The sequence below is a fragment of the Lissotriton helveticus genome, chromosome 3_1 (assembly GCF_964261635.1).
Source record: "Lissotriton helveticus chromosome 3_1, aLisHel1.1, whole genome shotgun sequence".
In the NCBI taxonomy this organism is placed as follows: Eukaryota; Metazoa; Chordata; class Amphibia; order Caudata; family Salamandridae; genus Lissotriton; species Lissotriton helveticus.
Window position 1 is genome coordinate 733,812,125 of NC_136061.1, and position 27,857 is coordinate 733,839,981.

General features: G+C 43.9%; 1 protein-coding gene across 5 annotated transcripts in view; it reads right to left on the minus strand.

Annotated features, from left to right (window-relative positions):
- The window catches only part of FAR1 (fatty acyl-CoA reductase 1), a 564,623-nt gene that overhangs the window by 407,714 nt on the left and 129,052 nt on the right, over positions 1 to 27,857 (minus strand). For 4 of the 5 annotated variants that reach the window (XM_078680901.1, XM_078680904.1, XM_078680905.1 and 1 more), the window contains exons 2-3: positions 17,210 to 17,405; positions 15,770 to 15,945 (exon numbers count right to left, since the gene is read on the minus strand). In XM_078680901.1, the coding sequence (XP_078537027.1) occupies positions 15,770 to 15,945; positions 17,210 to 17,398 (365 nt within the window). In that variant the 5' untranslated portion in view covers positions 17,399 to 17,405. Of the gene's footprint in view, positions 1 to 15,769; positions 15,946 to 17,209; positions 17,423 to 27,857 lie in introns of those variants that run through there. The other variant, XM_078680900.1, reaches the window with a different exon arrangement.

Sequence of the window (27,857 nt, forward strand, 5' to 3'; positions counted from 1 at the left end):
CGGGGCGGGACGCCCCTGTGAGGACAAAGAGTATGAGGAGTCCGTTTCCCGTGACTGGTGGCCAGCTGTTACCCTCTCGCCTCTTTCTCTTCCCATCCAGCAGCCTTCTTCCCTTTCTGTGGAGGATTGGTCAGCCGCTGACTCGGTGTACCCATGGGGATGCGAGGAGGAAACAGGACGCTACACCTTTAAGCCCGATTGCAGTGCAGACGAGGCCCCGCCCATCCAGAGCGTCATCGCGCCAAAAGGAGGAGGATCCCGGAAGACGATTCCCCGGAGGACGAGTGCGGTGTGGAGTGGAAACGGAGTGCGGACCAGAGAAGCGAGGAGTGGACCAGCCCAGCTGAGATCAACAAGCCAGGAGGCCAACGTTCCGGCGAAGCGCCCCGCCACGCTCCCACGGGAGGGGCGTGGCTTACAAAGGTACGGGGCAAAGTAGCGGGTTGGGCAGGTTGGAGTGGTCAGCCCACTGCGTTACAACCGCCTGATCGACTCCCTGTAATCCTACCTCTCGAGCACTACCGACAAGGCCGCTGTTTTTTGTAAAGACACTGGGCACAGAGTTTCCTTCACTCCCGGTCCCTAAACTCCAAGCTCCGGACGTCCCCCTGATTCTTCTTTGTTTGTTCTTTTCTTTTGGGTGGCGTTATCCCGGATATTGCCTGGAGGCCGAGTACACCACCATCACTCTGGCTGCAACACCCCCCTGTCAACACCGCAACACCCTGGAACTCCCGATTTTCCCAAAGGGCGTCAGAACGGAGCCCGACGAGTTCGCCAGAATAAGACTGATAAACAGAAGAAAAAAAGCTTACTTAAAAATAAAACCCTCTAAAAGCCTTATTTCAGCCTACTGACTCCATTCCTTCCCCTCCAGTCCCTACCCCAGTACAGCACTGAATAGAGAAGCAAGCTCATACCGACAAAACGCAGGCGAAAGTAAAAAATAATAACAGCTTTAACACACAGATCTCAGCTAGAATTAGCAAATACATTTCTGAGAGATGCTTGCCCAACTTGTGCATCTGCCAGTGTGTCTTAATCAAGACAATAATGGCGAGTAAAAGTATGCTCTGAACGCCAAGTAGCTGTCTTCCAGATTTCTGTCATAGAAACATTTCTAAGGAGAGCTGTGGTGGAAGCTTTCCCTCTTGTAGAATGCGCCTTTGGTCTTCCTGACAAAGACCTATTTGTCAACTGATAAGCTAAAAGAATACAAGAAACAATCCATCTAGAAATGGACCTCTTAGAGGCTGCAGAGCCTCTATTAATAGGACCATAGTTAATGAACAAACGGTCCGACTGTCTCAAAGTCTTTGTTCTGTCCAAGTAAAACTTGAGGACCCTCTTCAGATCTAAGGAGTGAAGAGCCCTTTCAGCAGGACCGGTAGGATTTGGGAAAAAAGTAGGCAAGGTTATGGCCTGATTAATATGAAAATCTGACACTACCTTGGGAAGAAAAGCAGGATCCGTCCTGAGTACCACTCTATTAGAATGAAACACAGTGAACGGTTCTTTGCAACACAGAGCCTGGATCTCGCTCACTCTACGAGCAGAAGTAATGGCTACCAGGAACGCCACCTTCCAAGTGTTGCAAGGAAGTCTTATGTATAGGTTCAAAAGGAGCACTCATTAACTTAGTTACCACATTAAGCTCCCAGGGTGGAGAAGGTGACCTGACTGGCAGATAAACCTTTCTCAAACCTTCCAGAAAATCCTTCACAACAGGCATCCTAAAAAAGGAGGTCTGAGTAGGTGAGTTTCTGTAGGCTGTGATCGCAGCAAGGTGGACTTCAATTTAATTCTATTAAAGACCAGATCTTGCTAAATGTAAGAAATAAGGAAAAATCACCGGTTCCTGACCATGGATAGGATCAAAACCATTACTCTCACCACAGATAAAATCGTTTCCATTTAAATCCATAGGATTTCCTTGTAGAAGGCCGCTTCGCCTCCTTAAAGATGTGCATACAGTCAGGATTCAACTGCAAGTGTCCATACTGGAAGACTTCAGGAGCCATGCTGCCAGGCGAGGGAGGACAGATCGGGGTGGAACACTCTCCCCTTCTGCTTGGACAGAAGATCCGGGCGACACGGCAATCTCCTGTGTGGCACTTCCGACAATTGAAGGAGATCTGGAAACCACCATTGGCGTGGCCACTCGGGGGCAATCAGAATCATCCTGGAGTTGGTTTTGTACCTCCTGTTGATTACTGTTGGTATCAACGGGGGTCGGTGGAAAAGCGTACAGTAAGTTCGGACACCAGTCTATCAAAAGGGCATTCCCTTGAGACCCGTTCTGGGGAAACCTGGGCGCGAAGACGGGGCATTTTGCGTTTTCCGCGTCTGCGAACAGATCGATATCTGGTGTTCCCCATGCCTGGAAAATACTGGTTGTGACTTCCTCGTTGAGATCCCAATCGTGAGCCTCGACTAAGTCTCTGCTTAGGAAGTCTGCCTACGAGTTGAGGGTTCCCGGCAGAAGCACAGCTGTTATCGACAAATCTCTCGCTAGTAACCAATTCCAGATGGTCTGAGCTTCTATGGACAGAGTCCTGGACCGGATACCCCCCTGCTTGTTTAAATAATACATTGTAATTGTAGACTTCGATGCAAGAATCTTGCAATGCCTTAAATAGTTTCTTCATCGAAAAATCGCCAAGATCAAGAATACTATCCCTTCTGTCTCTCCTGATGATATGCCAGCTTCCCCCCCTGAAAACCCGCTCTCATTACTCCCTTTCCCTGCCCTCGACCCCAGCACTTTGGCTAAACATGCTGCTCGGGTCAAATCAGGCTCGCCCAACGATTGCTGCCCTCCCTCTGTTTTCCGTGACATCTGCCTGTCCTTACCGGACTGCATCTTGCCTTTGCTAAATGCCTCACTGGAGGCAGGAGCAGTGCCCAATTCCTTCAAGGAGGCTGTCCTTGTGCCCTTATTGAAGAAGCCTGGAGCTGACCCGGACGATCTCGCCAACTATCGGCCTATCTCTCTCTTGCCCTACCTATCCAAACTCCTGGAGGCACATGTTACTAGCTGCCTATCTGAATTTATAGAGTATTCCAACTTTCTCGAACCTAATCAAGCTGGCTTCAGACCAGCCCATTCCACCGAGGCTGTGATCCTGGCAGTTATGGATATGCTTAGGGCTAATGCCGATAAAGGGACAACACAGGCGCTCGTCTTATTGGATCTGTCGGCCGCATTCGACACGGTGGACCACAACATCCTTGTCCACCGTGCCGAGCAAGCCGGCATCCGAGGCCTGGCTTCTGCCTGGCTCAAATCTTTCTTGTCGGGCAGAATGCAGGCGGTCCGCCTAGGTCCCTTCACAGCCGCGAAGGTCCCATCCATCTGCGGAGTGCCTCAGGGATCTTCCCTGTCCCCTCTGCTTTTTAATCTCTACCTTCAGCTGCTAATTTTTTCCCTGAAGAGGTGGAATGTCACCGTATTCAACTATGCAGACGATCTGCAAATCATCTTTCCGCTCAACACCCCCAATGCAGCTCTCGATTGCCAAGCAGTGATGCTACACATCCAACACTGGATGAACTCCCACCAGCTTAAATTGAACCCGGGGAAGACCGAGTTAATCCTTCCAGGAAACAGTCTCACTCACTGGGGCTCACAGCTTTGGCCGACTGAGCTTGGCTCCCTGCCCGTCCCAGCTAAGTGAGCAAAGAGCCTTGGGGTCATAATCGACTCGGAGCTCTCTTAAGCCTCAGGTGGGTGCGGTTGTGTCATCATGCATGTTCCAACTCAGAAAAATCAGGAAAGTTTCTCACCTCTTGACACTGGAGGCTCTGATACAAGTCCTGATTGCCTTGGTGCTCTCCCGCCTGGACTTTTCAAACTCCCTGTACCACGGCCTACCCAAATCCCTCCTTAATAGGCTCCAGATTGTACAGAACCAAGCGGCAAGACTGGCCTATAAAACCCCGAAGTGGCAATCTGCGAGACCACTGCTTCGCAGACTCCACTGGTTGCCGGTGGAGCAGAGGACTGCATTTAAGATCGGCTGCCTGACCTTCAAGGCTGTGTCCGGGACCTCCCCTGCCTTTCTCAAATCACTGGTCGTCCCCTACTGCCCGGTACGTAATCTCCGTTCTTCTCATCGCCTACTGCTAGCTGTCCCTCCTACCAAACTTTAAAAATCTGGCGGTCGGAGATTCGCTTACCTTGCTCCCTCCTTTTGGAATCTGCAGCCCCTCTCGCTCAAATCTGCCAACTCCCTCCTGGCATTTAGAAAACTTCTGGAAACTTACCTTTTCACGCAGACTGGCTAGACGCCCGTCTCCCCATCTCACAGCACTCAACCAGCGCCAGGAAACCTTTGGTGTCAGTGCGCTATATAAGAGCCCCTTAAGATAAGATTGTCTGTTTGCACCAGGAGGGACCGAGACTGGAATGATGGAAACAGGGACTTGAGGGCTAGATGTACCGCCCATAGCTCCAACAGGTTGATGTGATAGCCCTTCTCGGAGTCGGACCATAGCCCTTGTACTTGCAGAGGGCCCATATGAGCACCCCAACCCTGGAGTGAAGCGTCTGATCAGAGTTTGAACAGGAGGATCTTGTTGAAACGGAACTCATCAAGTGTGATCTCTTCATCCACCACCTGATGGGAGTCCTTGGCGGACTGATTAAGAAGAATTCGATCCTCCCAGCACCCCCGTCCTCTGTCTCCACTGATCCTCTAGACACTGTTGCAGAGGACGCATGTGCAATCTTGCGTTTGGAACTATGAAGAAGCATGATGCCATGGATCCCAGAAGAAAAGATACTTGACGAACTGTCGGATAAGTGGATTGACGAAGAAGTTGACACCTTTGACCTGATTGATAACCACCTCTCCTCCGAAGGACATACGTTTTCTCTTTGTGTCCAGAAGAGCTCCCAGGTAGTGGATCCGCTGAGTCGGGTTCATAATCGATTTTTTTTAAATGGACCTGGAGACCCAACTTGTGCATGAGAGGAAGGCATATGGACAGATGATCTTCCAACAGAGATGGGGACGAACTTTTTAGGAGCCAGTCATCCAAGTAAGGATAAATGAAAATTCTGTTTCTGAAGGAAGGCAGCAACCACCGCCATACACTTGGAACACGTTCGAGGAGCTGACTTTAGCCCGAATGGAAGTACTGCATACTGGTAGTGATGAACAGACACTTGAAACCTGAGAAATTTGCGATGCCTTTTGGAAATTGAAACATGAAAATATGCATCCTTCAGGTCGATGGAACACTTCCAGTCCCCCTGATGTAACTGGGGGAATATTTGATGGAGCGCTAACATTCGAAACTTCTCCTTTCGAATGAATCTGTTCAACAGTCTCAGATCCAGTATGGGCCTGAATTCTGCTTTGGGACCTTTCTTTTTCACCAGGAAAAAACGGGAGGGAGTACAGACCTTGGTTTCGCTGTGGACGAGGAACTTTCTCTATGGCTTTCTTGCACAGAAGGATGTTTGCTTCTTTTTGCAAAAGCTTTAGATTGTGATGAAACATTGTCTTCGGACTGATAACGTGAGGAGGTTTCTTGAATTTGAGGAGGTAGCTATTTTAGATAATGCCGATGACCCACCGGTCCTTTGTTAATCTTCTCCACTTGTCCAAGTATGACGCAATGCTTCCTCCTACCGGAGTGGACCACGGCTGTGGAGGAAGTTTCTTCTCATTGCTTCTGAGGCTGTTTTGCAGCAGAGGACTGTTGTCTGTTTCCTCCCCTGCCTCGCCCAGGTCTGCGCTGCTGAAACTGAGACCTCTGTTGGTTCTGGCCTTGATTTTGCGAAGACCAGTTCGACGTTTGCCCACGTTGCTGAAACGACCTCTTGTTGTAAGGACGAAAATTACGACGGCGGAAGTCTTTCTTCTCCAGGCCCACTGCCTTCAGAGTGTCCAGCTCAGACTTCATCTTGGCCATCTCATCATCCGCATGAGATTCAAATAATGTCGACCCGTTGAAGGGTAGGTTAACTATTTTCCTTTGGGCATCTGGCTTAAGACCTGTGAGACGCAGCCAAGCCGACCTTCTGAAGCATATGCCGTGGGCATAACCGTGCGCAGCAAGATCCGCCGAATCCGCAGCTGCACTTATACTTTGATTTGCCACCAATCCACCTTCTTCAACAATCTCCGGGAAATCTTTCTGATCTTCCTTTGGAAGTTTCTCCGCAAACCTCGCCATAGAGTCCCATAACAGACGATCGTAGCGACCCAGCAAAGCCGCAGCACTGGCCACTCATGACAGAACCAGCTGTGTTACACATCCTTCGGCCTCAAGGAATCCATATTTTTACTGTCTTTCTCCGGAGGAGCAGATGAGACAGACGTAGCCGAATGGGCCTTCCTGGCTGCCGCCACTATGAGAGAATCTGGTGGTGGATCTGTGCGCAGGGAAAGGGGGTCTTGATCAGGCGCCTTATATTTATTCGCAATTCTTGAGGGCCCTGATCCCACTGTCGCTGGCGTCAAGAAGGTCTTCATTGCCGGCTCAAACAAACCGGGCACCAGTGGAAGAAGAGGCCTAGCAGAGGACTTATGATATAAAGTCTCAAATATGACAGACGACTTCACCTGAGGCACTGTCATAGCAATGTTGAATTTGCTAGCCCCACGACACAATACCTCATTGAAGGTTCCTAAATCATCCACAGGCGAAACCCTAGAGGGTGGCGTTGATGAGATCGTGGGCGAATAGTCTCTGTAAGAAGACCTTGTTGGAGAGGAAGAAGCAGAAGATCTAGGTCTTCTCTCAGGGGTAGTAGACCGATGCCCACTGTGCTCCCTAGAGCGTGAACGCCTTCGCACTGGAGATCTGGATCTCCTTGGAGACTCACCAGCCGGTGGTCTCGAAGCCTCCATAGCAAGTGGTCTTTGATCAGGCCTTGGTTGCATCTTCCAATGACGGATGCTCTCTAGCCATCTGGGAGACATGGGTACAGGTGGTGTTTTACGCACCGGAGAGCCCTCCGGGGAAACCGGCACAATCTGTATTCCCATTGAAGAGGAAGAAGCAGATGAGGAAGAACTCGGAATAGAATGCGGAGATCCAGAAGCTGGAGTCTGCACCTCTCTGTGAACCAACTGTCTTTCTCTTGACGCGGACTTCCTTGACGTCGAGTTAGAACGCACCACCACTGAAGAATCTTGGTGCGGAGAGGCTCCGGCCACTGGAGATATGTCCACAGATGTCCTTGCCTGCAGGCCGTGTGACGCAGGCCTTGGAGGGTCATCCAATACCCTCGACGCCGACTCCGACCTCGACAAAGACCTATGAGAGGTCCAAGAGGCTGATCTAGAATGCCTCGACGCCGACCGTGATACCGGTGGCGGAGACCTCGACGTAGACTTCCGACGTCGAACCTTTACTCAACGCCGACCGGACCTTCTCAAGCCTCGAGCCCGAGGCATGCCTCGACGTCGACCATGTCTCGACGCCGACCTGGATCGTCTTCTTTTCTCAGGTCTCGACATCGTACCTTCATCTGTCGACGTCGATCTGAATTTGTCTCTCGTCGTCGACCGCATACTCTCTCTACGTCGACCGCACACTGTCGCTCTCGACGTCGACCGCACTCTCGGCGTCGAACGCCTTACTCTCGACGTCTTCCTCACAGCAACCAACACCAGATGTCTCAATGTCGACAAGCTTAGACAGCGACCTCGATCTCCGCTTCGACGCCGACTTATGCCTCACCGGCGATGTCTTCGACGTCGATGCAAGTTTCTCTGGTCTCTACGTCGACGGCAATCTTGGTTTCGACGCCGCACTTACTTTCTTCAACGTCGACGCCTCCCGATGTCGTTTTTTCTTGCTTTTACCTTCAGGAGAAGCAGATCTTTGACGTTTTGACTGAGAAGAGGGCCTTCCAGATGACAATACACTCCTTGCCCCCTTTTCACGACGTCCTTCTCTCTCCATAAGTCCCAAAAGCCAAACCTTTTCTCTTTCCTTCAAAGTTCTGCTGGAAAGCTTGAGACAATGATAACATTTTTCCACATCATGTGTGGAAGGCAGACAAACCACACAAACAGAATGAGGATCTGTTTTGGACATCTTACCACAGGAAGGACACTTATAGAATAAAGGTGGCATAACTGACTAAATTTTGTTTGAAGATTTAGTCAGAAAAGTTAGAAAAACACCACCAATAACCAATACTGTCAAAAAAGACAGGAAAAAACCAAATTCTGACTGAAAACAGTCAAATTCAGCCGAGCTCAAGTTCCAGGTTCCTCACAGAACAAGCCGGAAAAAAGAACTAACCTAACTGTCACCTGTGGTGCATGATGGGAACAGAGTCCCCCTGGAGGCCTTAAAGGCAAAGTGTTCAGATTCTCTGAGGCCTTAAAGGCGAGGTGTCAGTCTGATTTTCTGTACAGGGATAGTTTCTGTATGCAGCCTTCTTAGGCTAATTGCCTTTTATTACAAATTCTTTGATGAAAATAAAAGGTTTTTTGCTGATTAGGGAACGCTTTTTAGGCTCATGCCTGTTTATTGCATTGTTTATATAGTTTATTTTCATACTGCAGAAAATATGTAATGACGGCTTTATTAGCCTATGGGTTATGTTGGGCTGCATATTATTGGTTTATACATATATATGTGTATAATTTGTTTAGTACTATGTACTATGGTTATATATTTACACACACACACACACACATACATATACATATACACACATACATACATACATACATATATATATTATTATGTGTTCCGGGTTCCCGCTCATGGTCGGAGATCATTCAGTGCTTATGACTATTAATGAGTATCCCCTGGAAGAGAAGGAGCCATTGGCAGGGTCCTCCAAGTATATTCAGGGTTCTTTTGCCAAAAAAAGCAGGATTCCTTGATAAGCACTACACCACTTTAGTGTAAACCAAAAACAAGGGATCTGCAACTATCTTCAAATGCAATTGAACTCAAGGATGGTCATGGGTATCTAGTAAAATAGAAGAACGAAACGCCGAGGTACACTCCCCACTTCCAGCAGCCACGGCCCCCACAGGTAATTTTCCGTTGTCTGTCGAAATTCTACCCCCTCCCCCTTACATACGGCCCCACCACTCTTACCTGCACGGGCAGCGGGTGCTTTGCAAAATCTTCCTTCAATTAAGAGTGGAGCTGACACACATTTGTCTTACAAATGAGGGTATTTAATAATGTACAACTAATACACAGGATAGATGTGTTACTTTGTTTGAACCCATTGTTTACTTATTTTGAACATCTTGCGTCTGGCACTCAATATACACTAAGTGAGTGCTATACCATACTTTTGTACACCTGTTCCTTTATGTTCCATTAACTCATTTGTTTGTGATTGGATTGCCTTTAAATAGCTCAGCTTGATTAATTCTCACAGCTTTTTTGCTGTGTTCCATCTTAGAGATGTATAAATATTGGCCAGTAACTATAATTCAATCGGTTGATTATCCTCTTGTAGGCCATTTACCTCAGTGGATACTATTTTCTAAGCTCACAAAGGGGTATTGGGTTACCCTTCCTTTTTTCCATAATCTGCAGTCAGGCATTCAGAACTACTAAGATGTAAAATGGCAAGTAAATTCATAAGTATGAAATATGATGGGTCTATCAATATGTTGAGTTTTTTACATTGCAGATAGATAGAAAACTATTTCTCCTCCGAAGAATAAACTCATTGTAAGGAAGACCAGAAATGCTCACAGGTAATGGATGAATTGGACAGGGATTGAAGCGGATTTTCAAATGTAGTTGCTTTTGTAAACCAGCCTCACAAACCAAATTAATTGTCATGAATTATGCAGGGACGATACACTGCACTTTGATATTTTTCTTGTAGATGACTTGAGTCTGGTGCATATGGGGCAATGTTTACCACCAAAACATGTTTTTTTCTGCCTAATGTAGATGTGGAATTAAGCATCCTGTGACACAAAACGAATCCACTTAATGGAGTTTTGGGGTAAAACTGATGAAGACTTGATTGTCATCTAATATGTAACCTTTCTTGGCATTTTTTCATATTCTATAAACAGAGCATAGCCCTGTAGTTCTGCTTGGTGCTTTCTAAACTAACCAGAAAGTAACAGGAATATATTCCCTTTACTTTTTCGAATTGAGGGACCATTTCCTCAACTCTTTTGCTTAGAAGAGTGCGGACCTCTGGTTGAAGTAACGTTTTATGGTACTGGACAGACTTTTTGGAAGGAATAGCCAATGGAGATTAAGAAATCTGTAGGAAATTACCAATTTGCACAATATTTAAGACTCACCTGTCTATTGCTAGATAATTCACGTTTCCAGATATTTGTTTAGGTTTTTCCCTCTCCTACTAATGTGATGAATGGAAGATTGAGAAGTTGTGAGCAGAAGGGGAGGCGGTGCTATGGTTATGTGCTATTCTCTGCATCACTGGAGAAGTGTGGCTCAATGATTTTTGTACCGCTTTTGGCCGCCATAAGTGTGGCCATCGCACGCCAACACAACCTCAACATAATCTCCTACGCCGACGACACCCAGCTGATCCTCTCCCTGACCAACGACCCCGCCACCGCCAGAGCCAACCTACACGAAGGGATGAGAGACGTAGCCGAATGGATGACGACCAGCCGCCTGAAACTGAACTCAGACAAGACGGAGGTCCTCATCCTGGGCTCCTTGCCCTCCGCCTGGGACGACTCCTGGTGGCCCCCCGCCCTGGGCACCGCACCCAAACCGACGGACCACGCACGCAACCTGGGCTACATCCTGGACTCCTCCCTCTCCATGACCAGACAAGTCAACGCCGTCTCCTCGTCATGCTTCAACATCCTACGCATGCTACGGAAGATCTTCTGGTGGATCCCCACCGAGACCAGGAAGACTGTCACCCAGGCCCTCGTCACTAGCCGACTGGACTACGGCAACGCCCTCTACGCCGGAACCACCGCCAAGCTCCAGAAGAGACTCCAGCGGATCCAGAACGCCTCAGCCAGACTCATCCTCGACATCCCACGAAACAGCCACATCTCCGGACATCTGAGAGACCTGCACTGGCTCCCCGTCAACAAAAGAATCACCTTCCGTCTCCTCACCCACGCGCACAAAGCCCTACACGACCAAGGCCCGAGCTACCTCAACAACCGAATCAACTTCTACACTCCCAAGCGCCACCTCAGATCAACCAGCCACGCCCTCGCCGCCGTCCCCCGCATCCGAAGAGCGACAACAGGAGGAAGGTCCTTCTCCTACCTGGCCGCCAAGACCTGGAACTCACTCCCGACCGACCTGCGCCTGACCCAAGACCACCTCTCCTTCAGGAAGAAGCTCAAGACCTGGCTGTTCGAGCAGTAACGGCACCCCCCCCCCCCCCCCCCACCTAGCGCCTTGAGACCCTACGGGTGAGTAGTGCGCTCTATAAATGACCTGATTGATTGATTGGCAGGGTATGCTCAGACGTGAGTCCCTTGCTCACTTTGCCACTGGATTCAGGCAAGCCGGGCTGAAGACGGCTGGAATGCCAGAGGCCGGTCCTCGGAGGCTTGTTTACGGTCCAGGGAAGACATGGCTTGGCAGTTCGGGCTGGACTGTTCCCATGAGGCACAGGTTCAGACTGATTTGCATATAGCCACGTCTAAACTGGGGTGGCAGAGTGGGCTAAAGAACGGTGATGGATCAAACCCAGATCTTTTGACTGGGTGTGAGTGTTTGATTGGTTCAGATGCTCCGTCCATCACCACCCCGTTTTGTAACGTCAATGATTAGAGCGGCAGACCCTGATGCAGAGGTCTAGCCCGGGACCAGGGTTCAATTCCCACCTCGGCGGGTCTTGGGATCAATTTCCTCGGACCTGATCATTCTCGCCTCTGTGCCTATTCTAATCATGGGTCCCACTCTGCAACTCTTGGCAATAGCTTTCTTAATCTCCACAACGGCCCCAACAACGCTAGGATGCCTGGCTTCACCTTGGGGGTGCCCAGGAGTGGGCATCTCACAGGGAAAAGCCAGGAAGGGTTCCACAGCAGTATGTGTACAAGCGCCTGAGATACCCCTTCGGGGGTCGATTCGGGCGCTTTACAAATACTACTACATTTACATTTACATCTTCTCTCCTTAGCAGCTTTACAAAGTTGGAACAGCGGCTTTTGAGGTCGTTGGTGCTGCTCGGACCAATGAGGTGTTTGAAACCTCTGCTGTGAAAACAGCCGTTAATGCCAGTGCTGGTATCTTCTGTACCACTCTTCCAAATACAGTGCCTTAAAAAGGTCTCTAGCTCCGGCTTCAAGCACTGAGTGTAGCCCACCACATGTAATCCAAAAAGATGGTTACCAGAGAAAGGAAGATCTAAAATTCTCTCAGAAGCATCTGGATGTATCCTGTAACACAGAGTTATGAAGAGCAACGTAAAGCTACCTCAATCCCCATTTCAAAGAGCAGCCAGATGAGAAGAGTCCCTAGCTGTTATTATATATATATAAATTTCTTTATTCGTTTTTTCACAAAAGAAAACTGTTGTACAGGGACTTTGTCCCTTTCTCTTAACTATGCATTTCCTTGTTGCTCTGTTGATGTCAATGTAATAATTCCTAGTGACATCATAGAATGTTGTAGTGAATGCTTAAGCCTACTGACAGTTGCAGGCAGGCTGAGTGACAAGGAGGTCACTCCTGATGGGGTCTCTTATTAATTACCTTAAGAACTGAACCTGTAACCATCTATGAATAAAACTACATGAAATATATTATGACACAAGAACATCTTTTATATACCACAAAAACCATAAAAGGAACATTAAAAATACAATTTACATGTTTTCACAAATATACAAATAACTAAAATAGGTTCCAAAGAGATTCATACAAAGACAGTTTTACGAATAAAAAGAGAAAAGAGAGCTGGTATTGGAAACCGCGGTCTTTAAAGAAAGAATGCAGACTAATGGATTAGCAACAGATTTTGACCTTGGGAGACCTGTGTTTTATTTCCAGCCTTGGGATGCGACTGATCATCATGTGATTCTGTGCAAATCACTTGTAAACTTCTGATAAATACTTAAGGACATAATAAAAACCTGAATAACTCATGTGGCCTCGGGAAAGCATATCAAAACCAAGAGAGAACATTGCTTAAAATTGCCTCACCTTAATATCTGCCATTTAGTCCCCATGGATCCTGCTGAAGTTTATCCATAAAAACTGAACCATCTTGGGGAGGACAGGGGAAGCTTTGTAAAGTTGGCAAACACAGCTCCCATCACCTCACCTTTGCAATGTGCAAGCCTCCTGACAGGTGACGTAAGATATATGCCATTACAATAAAGTTTAGCTACTTTATTTGCTCTATAGGGGTCAACAGGAGTAGTACAGACATACCAATATTGGTGCAGATTAAACCAGAGCCCTTACTCTAGTTGCATGGTTCTTGGGACTATGAAAGAAAACACAAGTATGAACAGATGCCTGCCAAGCCCCCACTAAACTAACTGCAAAATGGCTCCTATACTCGTAGGATTTTTACTTTTTTTTTCAACACCACAACAGGACAACTAATATATAGCATGCAATCTTTGTACTTTGATTTATTGTCAGCAGGGGAATACGTAAAAGGTGTCCATACCTTGTGGTCAATGTAGCAAAATAACAACTAAATCCATTGGTAAGTGGAAAGATACACATGCAGTATTCTTAGTTTGCAGTCAACCGATTTAGACAATAGAGGGCAGATATGGACTTCTGTCACACTAAATAGCTATAAAGGGCTTCTTGGATCGTAATCAAAGAACGTGTAACCGATTTGCTGGAAAGCAATAGGGTAAAATGTATTTCATGTTATTGTACGATTCGTAGTTTTACATTCCATTCTAGCAAATCCATTACAGTTTATTAAACTTCATTCTCAGAAAATGATTTCTTGCCCAATTTCTATCCCAACCCTGCTTCAGTATCAGCACAACAGACCAAAATAATGAGGCTGAGAACCTGGTAGTGGAGGGGATCACCACTGAGAAACATGCAATGGAGTATGAGGAGATGGCAATCATGAAGACAGCTTAAAAGCTCCTTAATGTAGTCATTCATGATAATGCATTTTACTAAATGTTAAGGAAAGCAGCTAGACTGTTGTAAGTCGAAGAATAATTCACTCAGAAACAGGAGAAGTTGTTGAGTGTAGTTTATTCTAGTCATCCACTCTCGAGAATGCCCGAGTCGCCAACATTCTAACCTGAACTCCCGGGCATACTAACTGGTAAGGAGGAAGGGGGGGGATGGACGGAAGGTACCAAGGGGAGGAGAAGATGGAAGGTACAACACACCTTCATCCCTAGGGATAAAGTAACGACAATGATAGAAATATTAGCTAAGTGGTCATGACAAGACTAACAACAATGCCATAGAATAACAAGGAAAGGAAAAATGTAACATGAGTGGAATAGAAGCAAGGCTAACAACGAAATATGGAAATGGTCTATATTTAACTGTTCGTCGCAAGCCTTTCCCCCGCTCCAAGTATGACCATCGTCCAGCTGCACCACATTTTTCCTAGTTTTCCTTACGTTCAGAGGAGGAAAAGATTTGCTCTGTCCAATCTGAGGAGGAGTGTGTTTCTTTACTACAACTGGGTTGTTAACTTTGAGGTTTAAATCCTTCACTCCATGTTTCCGGTCATACCAATTTTTGTAATTGGCTTGGTGCTGATGGACTTTTTGTTGGCTCTCCTCGGTGTTGTTTTCCAATGCTTTTCTCCCTTCTAGCCAGAGTGTGTTCAATTTAGTGCCAGGTTCTCTTCCCCTTAATGCCACGAAAGGGGAGATTCCGCTGACGAGATTAGGAACTGTGTGGTAGGTCCATAAGCAATTTCTGAGGGAATCATCAATATTAAACCCGTTGGACATCGCCAGCAGAATATGCTCTTTGATTCATGTGGTTGGTCCTTTCCGCTAAGCCGTTGGCTTTGGGTCAGAGGAGTGGAGTTCTCGTGTTTGATGTGTAAATCCTTGAGGAATGTTTTCATATCTAGGCCGGGCACACTTCCAGGTGGAGTCCTACAGGGATCCGCGTTGTCACCCCTCCTGTTCAATGCATACCTTCAACCATTGTTACTGGCACTGAATCAGATGGAGTGTCAATTATATAATTACGCGGACGATACCCAAATTATTATCCAGATCGATAACTCCCCTTTAGCCCATACAAGAGTTCAGAATATCCTCAAATACATTGTTAATTGGATGACTGCCAACTCTCTGAAAATCAATCCAGATAAGATGGAGGTGTTGGCCGTCACCTTACTCGCACAAAAATGTAAACATTTTTGCAATCATTTTTAAGAGTAAAAAGCTGTCTTTACAGCTACATGTACGGAACCCAGTAGTGGGTTACAAAACAACCCTATTGGGTCAATAGCCTGAAAAACCAGTGAAGCGCGCTGGTTAGTGTGCCGAGAAAGAAAACAGTGTGGGAAAGTAGATAAGAATTCCTAGAATGAACCACGCCATGGTGGAGTAGGTAGCTAGGGCATGAGTTAGTGTGGCCGAGGTATAATAGTGCAGTGGTTGGGTTTCCTTAGGACGCAGAGTTGGTTAGCAGCCCTTTAGTGTAGTTCAGAACCACATAGCTTCCCAATGTTGCAGACACTACGGTGTCTTTTGCACCGAGGCCAGTTTGTTGCACGTGCTTTATCGTGGTGCTTAAACTGGTACGTCATCAGAAAAAAAGTTACAAATAGATTCACTACAGTGAAAACATGTACCAATAAACTAAGAGTGAAGGGATTTTCGAAACAGAATGCCAGCACTCACCGGAGAGACTCATTAAATCGGACTGTAGCCGCACAGTGGAATACAATATCAATACAATTTATAAGTGTATCTTGGTCTTCCAAGCTCAGGTCCAGCTGGGGTTGTGTCAGTTCACTGCTTATTGCAATGACCTTTTCTGCGCAGTCTGGGTGCTCTGCTCTCAATCTGTCAAACAACTGAAACAGAAAAATAAATATATTACTATAATAAATTGGTTGGTCAAAAGACAACAAACGTCCAGCACTTGATAGGGAATGTGGAAATGAATTCTGTCTTTAAGTAGGTAAATGTACTACTAGTTACTTGTGATTTGCTCCATCTTGCCAACTTGAACGTTATTCCGCTTGACAGCATCAGAGAATTAGAAAATGTTATCAATGGGCAGAGATTTGATCATCTAAGTCTACCACAGTGAAAAAAACAAATGCCGATTTTGAATAACAAAACACTGCGCATACAATGAAAGCAGCATTGTGATACAAAGGTACACATTTTCTAACACAGCAGTGATATAAACTAAATACAGGTTTCCCTGGAGCCAGGTATGGTAAACAAACAGTCCCTGTAGAGAGGGACGATGATTTTTTTTTTTTTTTTTTTTTTTTTAATGGGGGGGGACCCTGATGGTAGGGGTTTAAGTTTATTGCATCTCTTGCTAATTACCAAGACTAAGTGTTACTGCAGAGCATCCTTCTAGATAGCTAGCATTAACGCTGGTTAAGGTTACTACAGTTCTCCAGGTTGGGGTACATTGGAGGAGTCACATGAGTGAGTTATTCTATGTTATCAAGCAAGGGTCCACTCCCAGGAGAAATGGTATAAGCAACAGGTAAAAAAGCTCTAACAGTGCACAGTCTACACATGCCATTGTTCAGCTGCTCTCTAGATAGGTTTGCGGTCTAGAGATGCCTGTACATAGAGAGGATGATTTATAGTTTGCCTAACATCCTGATACTTATCCCTCTTTTTTTGCATAATTTGCTTGTTAGAGAAATTAATCGAGATGCTCATTTGCTTTTATGTAAGGCAGAGACAAGCTGTTGGCTTTATGAAACTAAGGATTTACTTATAAGAATATATGCAAAATACGATCTACACCGGGGCTCTTGTACATAAAAATTGGAATTCTATTATGACTTGTTTTTTAAAGAAATTTAAAAAACTGGGCAGTTAGTTTCCTGAAATGTACTTTACACAACGAATGCAATACAAGATATAATTTGTATTTTTCAGATTTGACTTAAAACTGCATATTCCATTTCGTTCAGAATACAATACAATGAATTCCTAGGATGAGAAATTTTTTAGAATAATATAACACATCTTAACTGAGGTCGTTTTAATGGCAAATGTAGAATTCTGCTGCAGCCTGGAATGTAAGATTGGTAAAGCCAAACATATTTTAGTGGCACACTGCACAAAGCAATTTTAAATGCTTACCTTACAGTTGATCATTTCAACCACTCTTTCGTGAGGCTTCTGATCATCTTTTGGTCTCACCAGCACATAAACAGCTTTTACCTTGGGGCATGATCGTAGCAGTTTCTCCAAAAGCACCTTCCCCATGAAACCAGTTGCTCCAGTAATGAGAACATTCTTTCCTTCATAGAATTCAGGTATGGTAATCATTCTGAACCTAGGAGACAAACGCATACAGCTAATACAAGTATTGTGACTGAATTTTTTAAGCCAGATACTGTCCCCGATCACTGCCCCACTCAAGAAATCTGTAATAGGTTATACACATTTTAGTGACAAAATAAAAACTATCAACGGTAGCATCCAACTTAGAAATAGGGAGCAATCAAAATATTCATCGGACAGGAATTCTTTAATTTTCTTGGCTTTCCTACCTTTGAGGAAGAGCCCTTAATTGAAGTCCGGTTCTCTAATTTTTGGAGCATATTTCTCGTCATTAAATACCTCGTCCTCACAAGGAAGAGTTCTGAAATCCTTTAAAGAGGCAGTTGTAACACCTCTTTATAAAAAACATGGTGAAGATCCCCAACGTTTGAAAAACTATCAACCTATTTCCTGGTTGCCTTTTCCTGCCAAACTCTTAGCTCACATGGCACAGGCCCTGCGCACTCATCTTGAAAACTTCAATGTTTAGGTCTCGCCTACGCTGCGCATGCCCTGCATAGCAGGGCCTTTAGCCATCGCTCTGCTCATTTTCAAGCACACTGGTGCTTGTGGCGGCATCCACCTTGCGGGAGCCAGCAGCGGCGCGCATGCTAATTGGCTGTTGCTCGCTCCCGCAGGGCGGATGGTGCCACAAGCACAAGTGTGCTTGAAAACAGCTGCTGCTTAGCGCGATCGCTATCACTTTCACAGCTGCGTCGCTTTGTGGTTTATATAAGCTGTAAGACCGTGAAGGACTTGGTTTGAAAACTGCAGCGTCATACTACATGTGTTGTGTACACAGATATCCAGTCTGCGTGACTGTGGGATACACAAACCGCGCTCACTTACAAGCACAGCTTGCTTTACCGTGAAAAGAAAGCCCTTAGGATGTAGCGGCTGCACTTCAGTAAACTTTGTCGTAGTGCAGGCTGCATGGGGAGGGTCCAAGAATGTGATGGTGTGAAATCAGATTCTGGGTGGGAGGGCTGACTTTAGGAAGCGCATTTCTAAAAAAAAACTGCAGAAACTCACAGCCCTGGCAGAAGCTGCTCCTCTCCTATCCTTCGCTCATTGCACTTCACTCATCAACTGCGAGCTTGTGTCATTCGAAGCCCTAAGCAGTGCACTGCGCACATAAGTTTGATATACTCTGGCACCGCGCTTCATGTTTGAGCACGGACCGGTGTCCTATTTTATGTTTGTTGTTGTACTTGCAACATTTCAGTCCTAGGAGGAGGGGCGGGCGATCCAGTGGCGATTGAGTTCCAGGGCATGAACTGCTCTACAGTAGATTTCAAACTGCATGATTTTCAGATAGTTGTTGGTAATTCTCTATTCCTCTCATACACCCCGGGAGACAGCTGGAGGCCACGATACCCTTCTAGACAGCACAGAACGTAAATGCTGATATGTGGTGCTGGGGGCTACAGCCGACATATCGCTAGGCTGTGCCAGGGACTTGTCAGGAAGTTGGGAGGGAGGAAATAGCACACTGACAAGCTGCATTCCAGAATTTAATGAAAATGCAAATAACCGTTAATTTTGCCAGACGGCATTTATTGACACTACATATCCCACTATATTCATATAAGATCTCTCCATGCAATTTCTCACAGAATGAAAACATGACATCAGCGTAGCCAACTATATAATATTACTGCCAGCAGAGAAGGCTCCCTCAGCCTTGTGGTAAACCCCAAAACAATGTAAAAACGTTTGAGCACACCTACTGGCTAAGAATACACCAAGCTTGCATTAGCTTTTCCTGCTATACAAAAAAAATCATGCCACGAATGCATTACAAGTGAAGCACAAAATGTATAAAATTGTGTCAGTATAATTTACAGTTCCTCTGGGCCTATTCAAAATAGGCTTCTTTGCTTTCTGGTACGTGTCATGCGGTACATCGGACTAAGAGTACCAAAATGCAAAGCAATACCCTGAATTAACTGAGCATTTCAATATCGGTATTATATAGGTTTTATAAGATATCCAGCATGAAATATATACAGATTTCTGATGGCAAAGCCTTATAGTGCTTCTACACTCAGAAAGTGCAGCCATGCAGTATTTTCGTGGTGAAGACTAGTGTTAACTACAACAATGAATTTTGTTTTAGTGACATGGGTTGTGAAGCCTTTTACAGTAAGTGAACGATTCGGAGTAAAGACGGGTGTATCACCAACATCGTGGTGCAGGTTTCATTGTTAAAGCTTTTCGCTGTAAAGCCTTCATCAAACAAGCATTGGCATAGCCAATATGTCTCGCCTTTGGGACCTTATACGCGTTTAGTTATCCAGCACAATATCCTTGGTGCAACAACATCAAGTGTTGCATGGCTAAACACGTATAATTTCCTAAAGAAGAGACCTATTGGCTATGCCAATGCTTGTTTAAACATGCATCAAGTTGGGGTTCAGCCATTACACTGTACTGAGTAGTGTTATCGGTATTAGAGGACAGGCATAAGGGCTGACAAAGGTCCGATTTCTGTTCTAGTCTTGTTAAATCTCCCAGCAGCCTTGAACACAGATAACCACTTGTTGCTGGTGGATGTGCATAGGTTGCTGGACCACAGTGTCCTGCTCTTGGATGGATGAGATTTGTCTTGAAAGATCATACTCAGTACCTTGGAGACCTCAGTGACCCAGCTGAAGAGTTGGGCCCCCCAGGGCTCCTTCCTATCACCACATTGTTCAATATCTATATTAGACCCCTCTTCCAGGCTCAAGATGACATGAATTGCAGAATTTATAACTATGAAGACGATTCTCTGATTCTCTTCAAACTCAGTTTTTTTCCATATCAGAGACATTTTCAATAACTTAATCTGGGACTGGGTGGGCAGCAATTTCTTAAAACTAAAAGCAAAAAAATATATAAATTATCATTTTGAATAAAAAAAATTTTTTAAAAACACGACATGAAATCCTCTCACTTGGCATTCAGAGATGGGTGTAAAAAAACAAACAAAAAAAAAAACCAAACAGGTTGCCTCGGTGTTAGCATGGAAAGTCCGCTCTCTTTGAAACCCCAGATCGGATCAGTGAACTCAACCAGTTTCCTTACTTGCCTTAATCATGGTGATCTTGGCTTTAATAACTTCCAGACTGGACTATGCCAATTTATTTGAACCTGTGTCTAAAAACCAATTACACAGACATCAGAATATTCAGATAATTAGTATCGTGCAGCCAAACTGATCTTTAACCAAACTAGGAAAGGTCACATTACACCCCTATTTCGAGACCTTGATTGGCTCTCCCTCAAAGGATCATATATTAAGTGTGCTGCATTACTTATAAGAGCTATTCCATACAATACTTATTAATTGTCACTTGGAGTGAACTCATAAGTTATGCATACGGGAGACTGGGTTTTATATAAAAAAAAATAATGATACTTATAGTAAATTCATTACATTCATATGTCATTCGATTGAGGAACATATAAATCAGTTTGAACACATTTCTTTAAGGCAACATAAAAACTACTGTTGAAATTCAGCCGCTTTTTACAGTAGTATCTACACCATTTGATCATAGGTATGGACAATGCATTCAGATAGCCATACAACAAAAGTTCATATTGTTCCACTTGTTTAAATTCATTCAAAGACTGTAAACAATCAAAGTGGCGTAGTAGCGTCGACATTTCGGTCTTTCGAGGTTATTTCACCAAGACCATCCTCAGGACGATTGTTGTTGCACCCACAATCTAACATCAAAACATAACAATAAAGTTATACTAATTCTCATTAAAAACCAGCTCGCGTGTACAAAGATAGTCTGCTCACATCAAAATCAAGACCATAACAAATTACTCTAAGTACACCAAAAGTGCCACAATCACCAATAAACAGAAACAAAATCTCGGTGCTCTATATCAATTAATACTCTCAATGACACTATGTACATCTCAGAACTTTTCATCCTGTAAAACACACAACCAATGCAAATCAGTCAATATTAGAAAAAATACCCAGTGCAAAAATCTATTATAACTTCCATCTCGTGGTCTCCTCAAGAGATCTTACCTCTCAACAACCAAAACAGTCCCCACTGTTATTGGTGGAACTTTTCTAGAACGGTGTCCTCTAATCTGTGTAGTCAACAGTGAGAGAAAAGGGTATAAACCGCTATTAGCAAACCCTCGTGACCTAAGCAAACGCAGAGAGTAAACTAAACATATTACACGGGGAATTTACGCGGAGTATACACACAGCACTTACTTTGAGGCAGCTTGTAAGATCAATCACAGCTCCGAGTAACCCAATTACTGCATCACCAACATCGCGTCCGCGGTACGCGACTTTTCAATGCAAGACTCTAAACACATAATGCGCTACCTTTGACCTCACGCGCATTTAAGTAATAAATATAGAGAAAACAAGTCGGCCATATTTAAATGGTGAAAGTTGTCCAGACACGTTAGGTATCACATCTAAGAAGGTAAAACATTACAAATTACCAAGTCTAAAAGGAAGGTGAATTTAAGAGAATTTTAAAGACATAATTAAATAAACCAAAGTACAAATAAATGCATCAAAAGAAACCCTGCACATGTCCTCAATGGAGAAGTTCTCATATCAGAATAACAGCGCAGAACACCCATGATTTAAAGGGGGCAATATTACAGTGAATATCAGTCAACATTAATCAAACAAAGGAGGGACCAATGTACTATTACAAAATTCACAGACTAGGGCTCAAAAAAGGGGATAAATGTGAATACATTATAATATTAACACAGTGTCAACAGACATCATCCAGGGAAATCTGATCCTTTCCATAAAAAGGCAGCAGTTGATTCTTACAAGGTAGCTAAAGTTTGCCATTCCACGAACACATTAAGTCCCTTTTCAACAGTTCTAGCAGAACAAATCCACTTATTTTCCTTTAATGTGAGCAGACAATCCACATTTTGTCTACGTCTTGAGTTTTTTACCACCTCCACAACAAACCATTTCATGTCCTTCGGACCATGTGACTTCTCTATATAATGTTCTACGAGAGGTGCAGTCAGAATCTTACATCTAATGCGGGACTGGTGCTGCATAATCCGTTTCTTTACTTCCTGAGTGGTTTTATCTATATAGGATAAAAAGCAAGGATACTGTATACAGTATATCACATTTCGTGTGACACAATTAGAGTGATGATGGAAAAACCATTTTTTCATTTAGAATACAAGATATCATAGAGGTGGTTTCACAAGCCACACAGTGGCCACATGGATAATGGCCAACAACAGGTGACAAACCCCACTGGCTTTGTAATGTAATAGGTACAGGTTCATTGTATGCTCTCACAAGGTGGTCTCTCAAATTTCTTGCTCTTTTAAAAGCAAAACGTGGATGTTTAAGTTGTGGTTCCACTTTCTGTATTAAATGGCAATTTTTTATATGATTTTTTTATTGAATTGGACTCCGTTCCAAACGTAGTTACACAGGAAATCGAGTCCAAAGTCTTCTCCTTCTGTTCTTTGGTATCCAACAGTGCCACTCTGTCATAATACCAGGCTCGTTTAAGTGCCCACTTGACCAATCTGTACAGATCATTTCTTAACACTAGTTTAGTCTAAGATCTTGGCCTCTTTAAAATAATCCTGCCTTTTGGTACAATTACGTTGGATCCGCAAAAATTAGCCAAAAGGGAGGTTGTCGCGCAAGTTGCGAGGGTGGTGGCTGGTATACTTAAGGAGTGTATTCCTTGATGTAGGCTTAGTGTATAAACTTACTGCCAATGTCCCTTCATCATTCCAGATAGTAAGGTCCAAAAAACGAATGCACTGATTGTTATGTTCCATTGTGAATTGGAGATTACTATCTTGTTCATTCAGCCATTGATGGAACTCAAGTAGTTTATTAATGGGGCCTTTCCATACTAGACAGATATCGTCTATGTATCGCAAGTACTTCTTTATGTAGGGCCCAAAGGGGTTATTGTTGTAGATCACTTTGTTTTCAAAAGCTGCAACAAAAAGATTTGCTATATCAGGGGCAAAAATTGCCCCCATGGCTACACCCTTAATTTGGCCAAAGAAATCACCATTAAAAATGAAGTAATTCTGTTCAAGTGCTAATTCTTGCACAGTTGACAATGAAATCACTCGGGACCTGTAGAGGGAGAGGTCGCTCCTCCAAGACTTCATTGATGACTAAGAGAGCTTCAGTTTGAGGTATGCTTGTATACAAGCTCTATGTCCATTGTGACCAGAAAATTACTTTCATTATCAAATGGTTCACCTTCTAAGGTTCGGATCACACTGGTACTGTCCTTCGTGTAAGATTTTGTAAGAGGGATCGTTTTGGTTGTTGAGATGTAATATCTCTTGAGGAGACCACGAGATGGAAGTTATAATAGATTTTTGCACTGGGTAGGTTTTCGAATATTGACTATGGTTGGCATTGGTTGTGTGTTTTACAAAGTGAAAAATTCTGAGATGTACATAGTGTCCTTGTGAGTATTAATTAATTGATATAGAGCACCAAGGTTTTGTTTCTATTTATTGGTGATTGTGGCACTGTTGATGTACTTAGAGTAATTTGTTATGGTCTTGGTTTTGATGTGAGCAGACTATCTTTGTACACGCGACCTGGTTTTTAATGAGAATTAGTATAACTTTGTTATGTTTTGAGGTTAGATTGTAGGTGCAACAATCGTCCTGAGGATGGTCTTGGTGAAATAACCTGGAAAGACCGAAACGTCGACGCTACTACGCCACTTTGATTGTTTACAGTCTTTGAATTTAAACAAGTGGAACAATATGAACTTTTGTTGTATGGCTAACTGAATGCATTGTCCATACCTATGATCAAATGGTGTAGATACTACTGTAAAAAGCGGCTGAATTTCAACAGTAGTTTTTATGTTGCCTTAAAGAAATGTGTTCAAACTGATTTATATGTTCCTCAATCGAATGAGATATGCATGTAATGAATTTACTATAGGTATAATGAAAACATGTTTTGATATAAAACCCAGTCTCCCCTATGCATAATTTATGAGTTCACTCCAAGTGACAATTAAGAATTATTAAGTATTGTATGGAATAACTCCTCAAGGTTCATTTTTCTATGTTATTGATTATACCCAGTTCCTTGGGGAATAGTGGGCTGCCCTGTTGTTAGTGCATTACTTATAAGGCCCTCTTACGATCCGGTCCTGAATTGCTACAAACAATAATTAAGTCCCATGTCAGAATCTTTGTTCCTCATCCAATGCACAAACTATCCCTAAATTTAACCAGAATCAAATAGGGGACGCTAGGTTCTCTTCATAAGTCCCTAAAATCTGGAATTGTTTGCCCCGGCCTCATGCCTCCTGAATGATTCTCTGACGTTCACAAGAAAACTCAAGGCCTAGTTGTTCAGTCAAGCTCATCATTTACCATAATATGCAAAATAGCACTTAGCTTGGTCCTCGCACTGTTTCTATTAGTGCCAAGAAATTGTATGATGAGCGGGTGCTTAATAAGTCTCAACATATACATGAACGTTCTCTTCAAACAGTGCACAAGAAATGTTAAAGTACTACACTTGGAAGAGAGAACTCTTTTAGAAGTCTCAAATATGAACACAGGTCCTCACATTTGAAGAAAGAATATTGACATATTTGCCTGAGAGATCAATGATCAATCCTGCCTAGTGAAAAGACATACCACAATAGATAATGATCCAAAACAAGCATGGTCAAAGCCAATCGGTCTCGCCTTTAAAATAATTGGCAAAGCCAAAAGGTCGGCGCTATTCTGTAGATCATCCACGATGCTGTGCAGCATGATTAAAAAAAAGGAGGGGTTGAGGGAGCATGGGCATGCGTAGAAAAAGACAGCTTTTTCTTTATGGGGGGGAGGGGGGGGGGGGGGAGAGTGAGGGGGCTTAAAAGGGAGCGGTGGAAGTACACAAGTAATGAGTGTGTTCCAGGGCAGGCACAACCTCTCAAAGAGGAATTAAATCCCACATAAGTTAATGAATAAGAATCAAGCACATAAGTAACAAAACCAACCAATGTTAAGCAGTGAGCAGGATCTAAGTCCCATGCCAACTGGCAATTCTTCACGCAACTGACAGTGTATGCGCCAACAGGTAAAATGTAAAAAATGCTAATTATTATTTTAGCCAATCCACCTCGGATGATATTAAGCAACACCCCAATGCCATACTGTACCGAAAAAAAAGACTTTACTTTGCTTTTGTTTAAGGAACAGACAATATAAATTATGGATACCATCGAGCAGGGAACTGCATGAAGGTGTATGGGGTGACAAACGTGTGATGGAAAAATAGATTTGGAGGCACCCTATAAGCTACCTTTTATAAGGGTCCGGTTTCAAACTTTCACCACCTGGTGTTGACTGGGATAGAATTTATCATGGTTACACAGCGGGAATTATGAATATCTACAGATAGTGGAGAGTGCACAATGAAGTTCATCAGATGAATAAACAAAGATTATTGAACAAGCTCAAAACAGAATTACTTGTGGGATACTGGCCAATATGTAATCGGGCATGAAAACTAGGTTACCATGAATGAAGTGTGCTGGTTAGCAATGTAATATTGAAATAACAATTACACCACCTACTATGGATCATAAAACATTACACAATATGAAAAACATTGCATTATATAAATAGAAATTGAATCCTAACCATTAACAATATAGCAGGTGCCACAGGCTATTTTCCAGTTGCTCACCCCTCTAAAAGTGTATTTTTGTCATGCTATAAATTCAGTCTACATGTTTTCCACGGTTTTAACCCTGTGAAACAATTCATTGACCTTTGTACTCAGCCCTATCAAACCAGAACAAGAACAAACCTTGGTAAAGCCTACAGCTCTCGCTTATGCGAGAGCTGCTGGCTTTGCCAATGACGGTTAGCTCTGTTGTACAGCAGCATATCTAAAACTAAAGTTATTAAAAAACACGTCAAGTAGTAGTTTTTTTTTATTTCAGGCAGAACGGGCAAGAAAGGGGGAGTGGGTACAGGCAGGTAACGCCAACGGGAAGAGGTTGATGGAAGAGGAGTGGACCAGGGGAAGGGGGTTAAGGGGGAAGGGGTGGGGGAGGAGGGGAGCAGGGAGGAAGCTACATGGAGAAGGGGGAGGGGGATAAGGGGAGGAGGTTAGGGGGGGAAGGGGTGGGGGAGGAGGGGAGCAGGGAGGAAGCTACATGGAGAAGTGGTATGTGGGAGGGGAAAGAAGTGCCACAGACAAGGGGGAGTGGGAGGAGAATAAGAAACAGTACATCAATCACAGCATGAGCAACATACAGAAACTAATCAAGAGGAATTAATGAGTGCTTGGTCCATGCTCCAGAGAAAGAAAAGGACACTCATTAAGCTCTGGTCAATTAGGCGGTACAAAGAAGACGGACAATGAAGCCAATGAATGTTAAGCAATGGGCATTCTCCAAGCTCCTTATTGTAAGCAATACCCCTCGCAGCGACAGCACATGCATTGTCTGCAGGCAAGAACCCACAACAGCTCCCTGAGGCACACTCTGTGGCAGGACCAGCCAGGCATCTTAAGTTTTGCCTAGTGCAGACTCAGTTATAACCCAATGATGTGACAAGGAGTCCCTTTGTTTTAAGTTTTTTTCACACTAACGCCCTTCAGATTGGGTTATGCACATTACTTGATTCAGTCTAGAGGAGCAAGCAATGCCTTTCCTACACAATTTATTTTTCCATTTTCTAATAATAATTTAGACAAGTAAAGAAAAGCTTTATTTTGATTGCCTTTTTACAATCAAAAGTACATGTAAAATGCAAAACATTATCACAATTTACGCTAAGGTTTAAAAAACAGCATTCCTTAAAAAGAAAACATTTTTAGACTTAAAATTAATTTTTACATATTAGTAAAAATAGTAGAAACGACAGTACATCTACCCAAGGTCGCTCCTCAAATCACAATACTCTTCCTTTGACGAAGGACTTGCTTTAAAAACATGGCTATCCTCCAGGCTACATGTTCATTTTCTACAAGCTGGAGCTTGATGAAAGCTGGACAGCATTGCCTCAGTACCCAGTTTTAAAAAAGTAACTATCCAGACCTTTCTTGACTCAGTGTAAAATTTACAAAATAAGACTAAGTGGAGTGAGGATTGACCCGATTGGTTATCACAAGGACATGATTGTAGTTCACTTGGCCACATTATTAACTGTTGAGAACGAAACATCTGTATGGTCCCAAATCTAAATCTAATTAATAGGAGCCTATCAAAGACTCCAGGTACAAATATTAAGTATGGCTGTAAACTAAAAGTAGTGAGGACCCTCTGGTCTTGCAGGACACTTGGCTTCATGATTTCCCCTGATAATCTTTACATGTCCAGGAATTGGAGCGCATCCTTTTAGACTTTTTCCAGTTATCTGCATGACCGAGTTCGGGTCAGTAAAATGTTCCGGATGGCAGAAGTCTTTCATAAACTCTTTCACAAACTTGACCCATGGAATC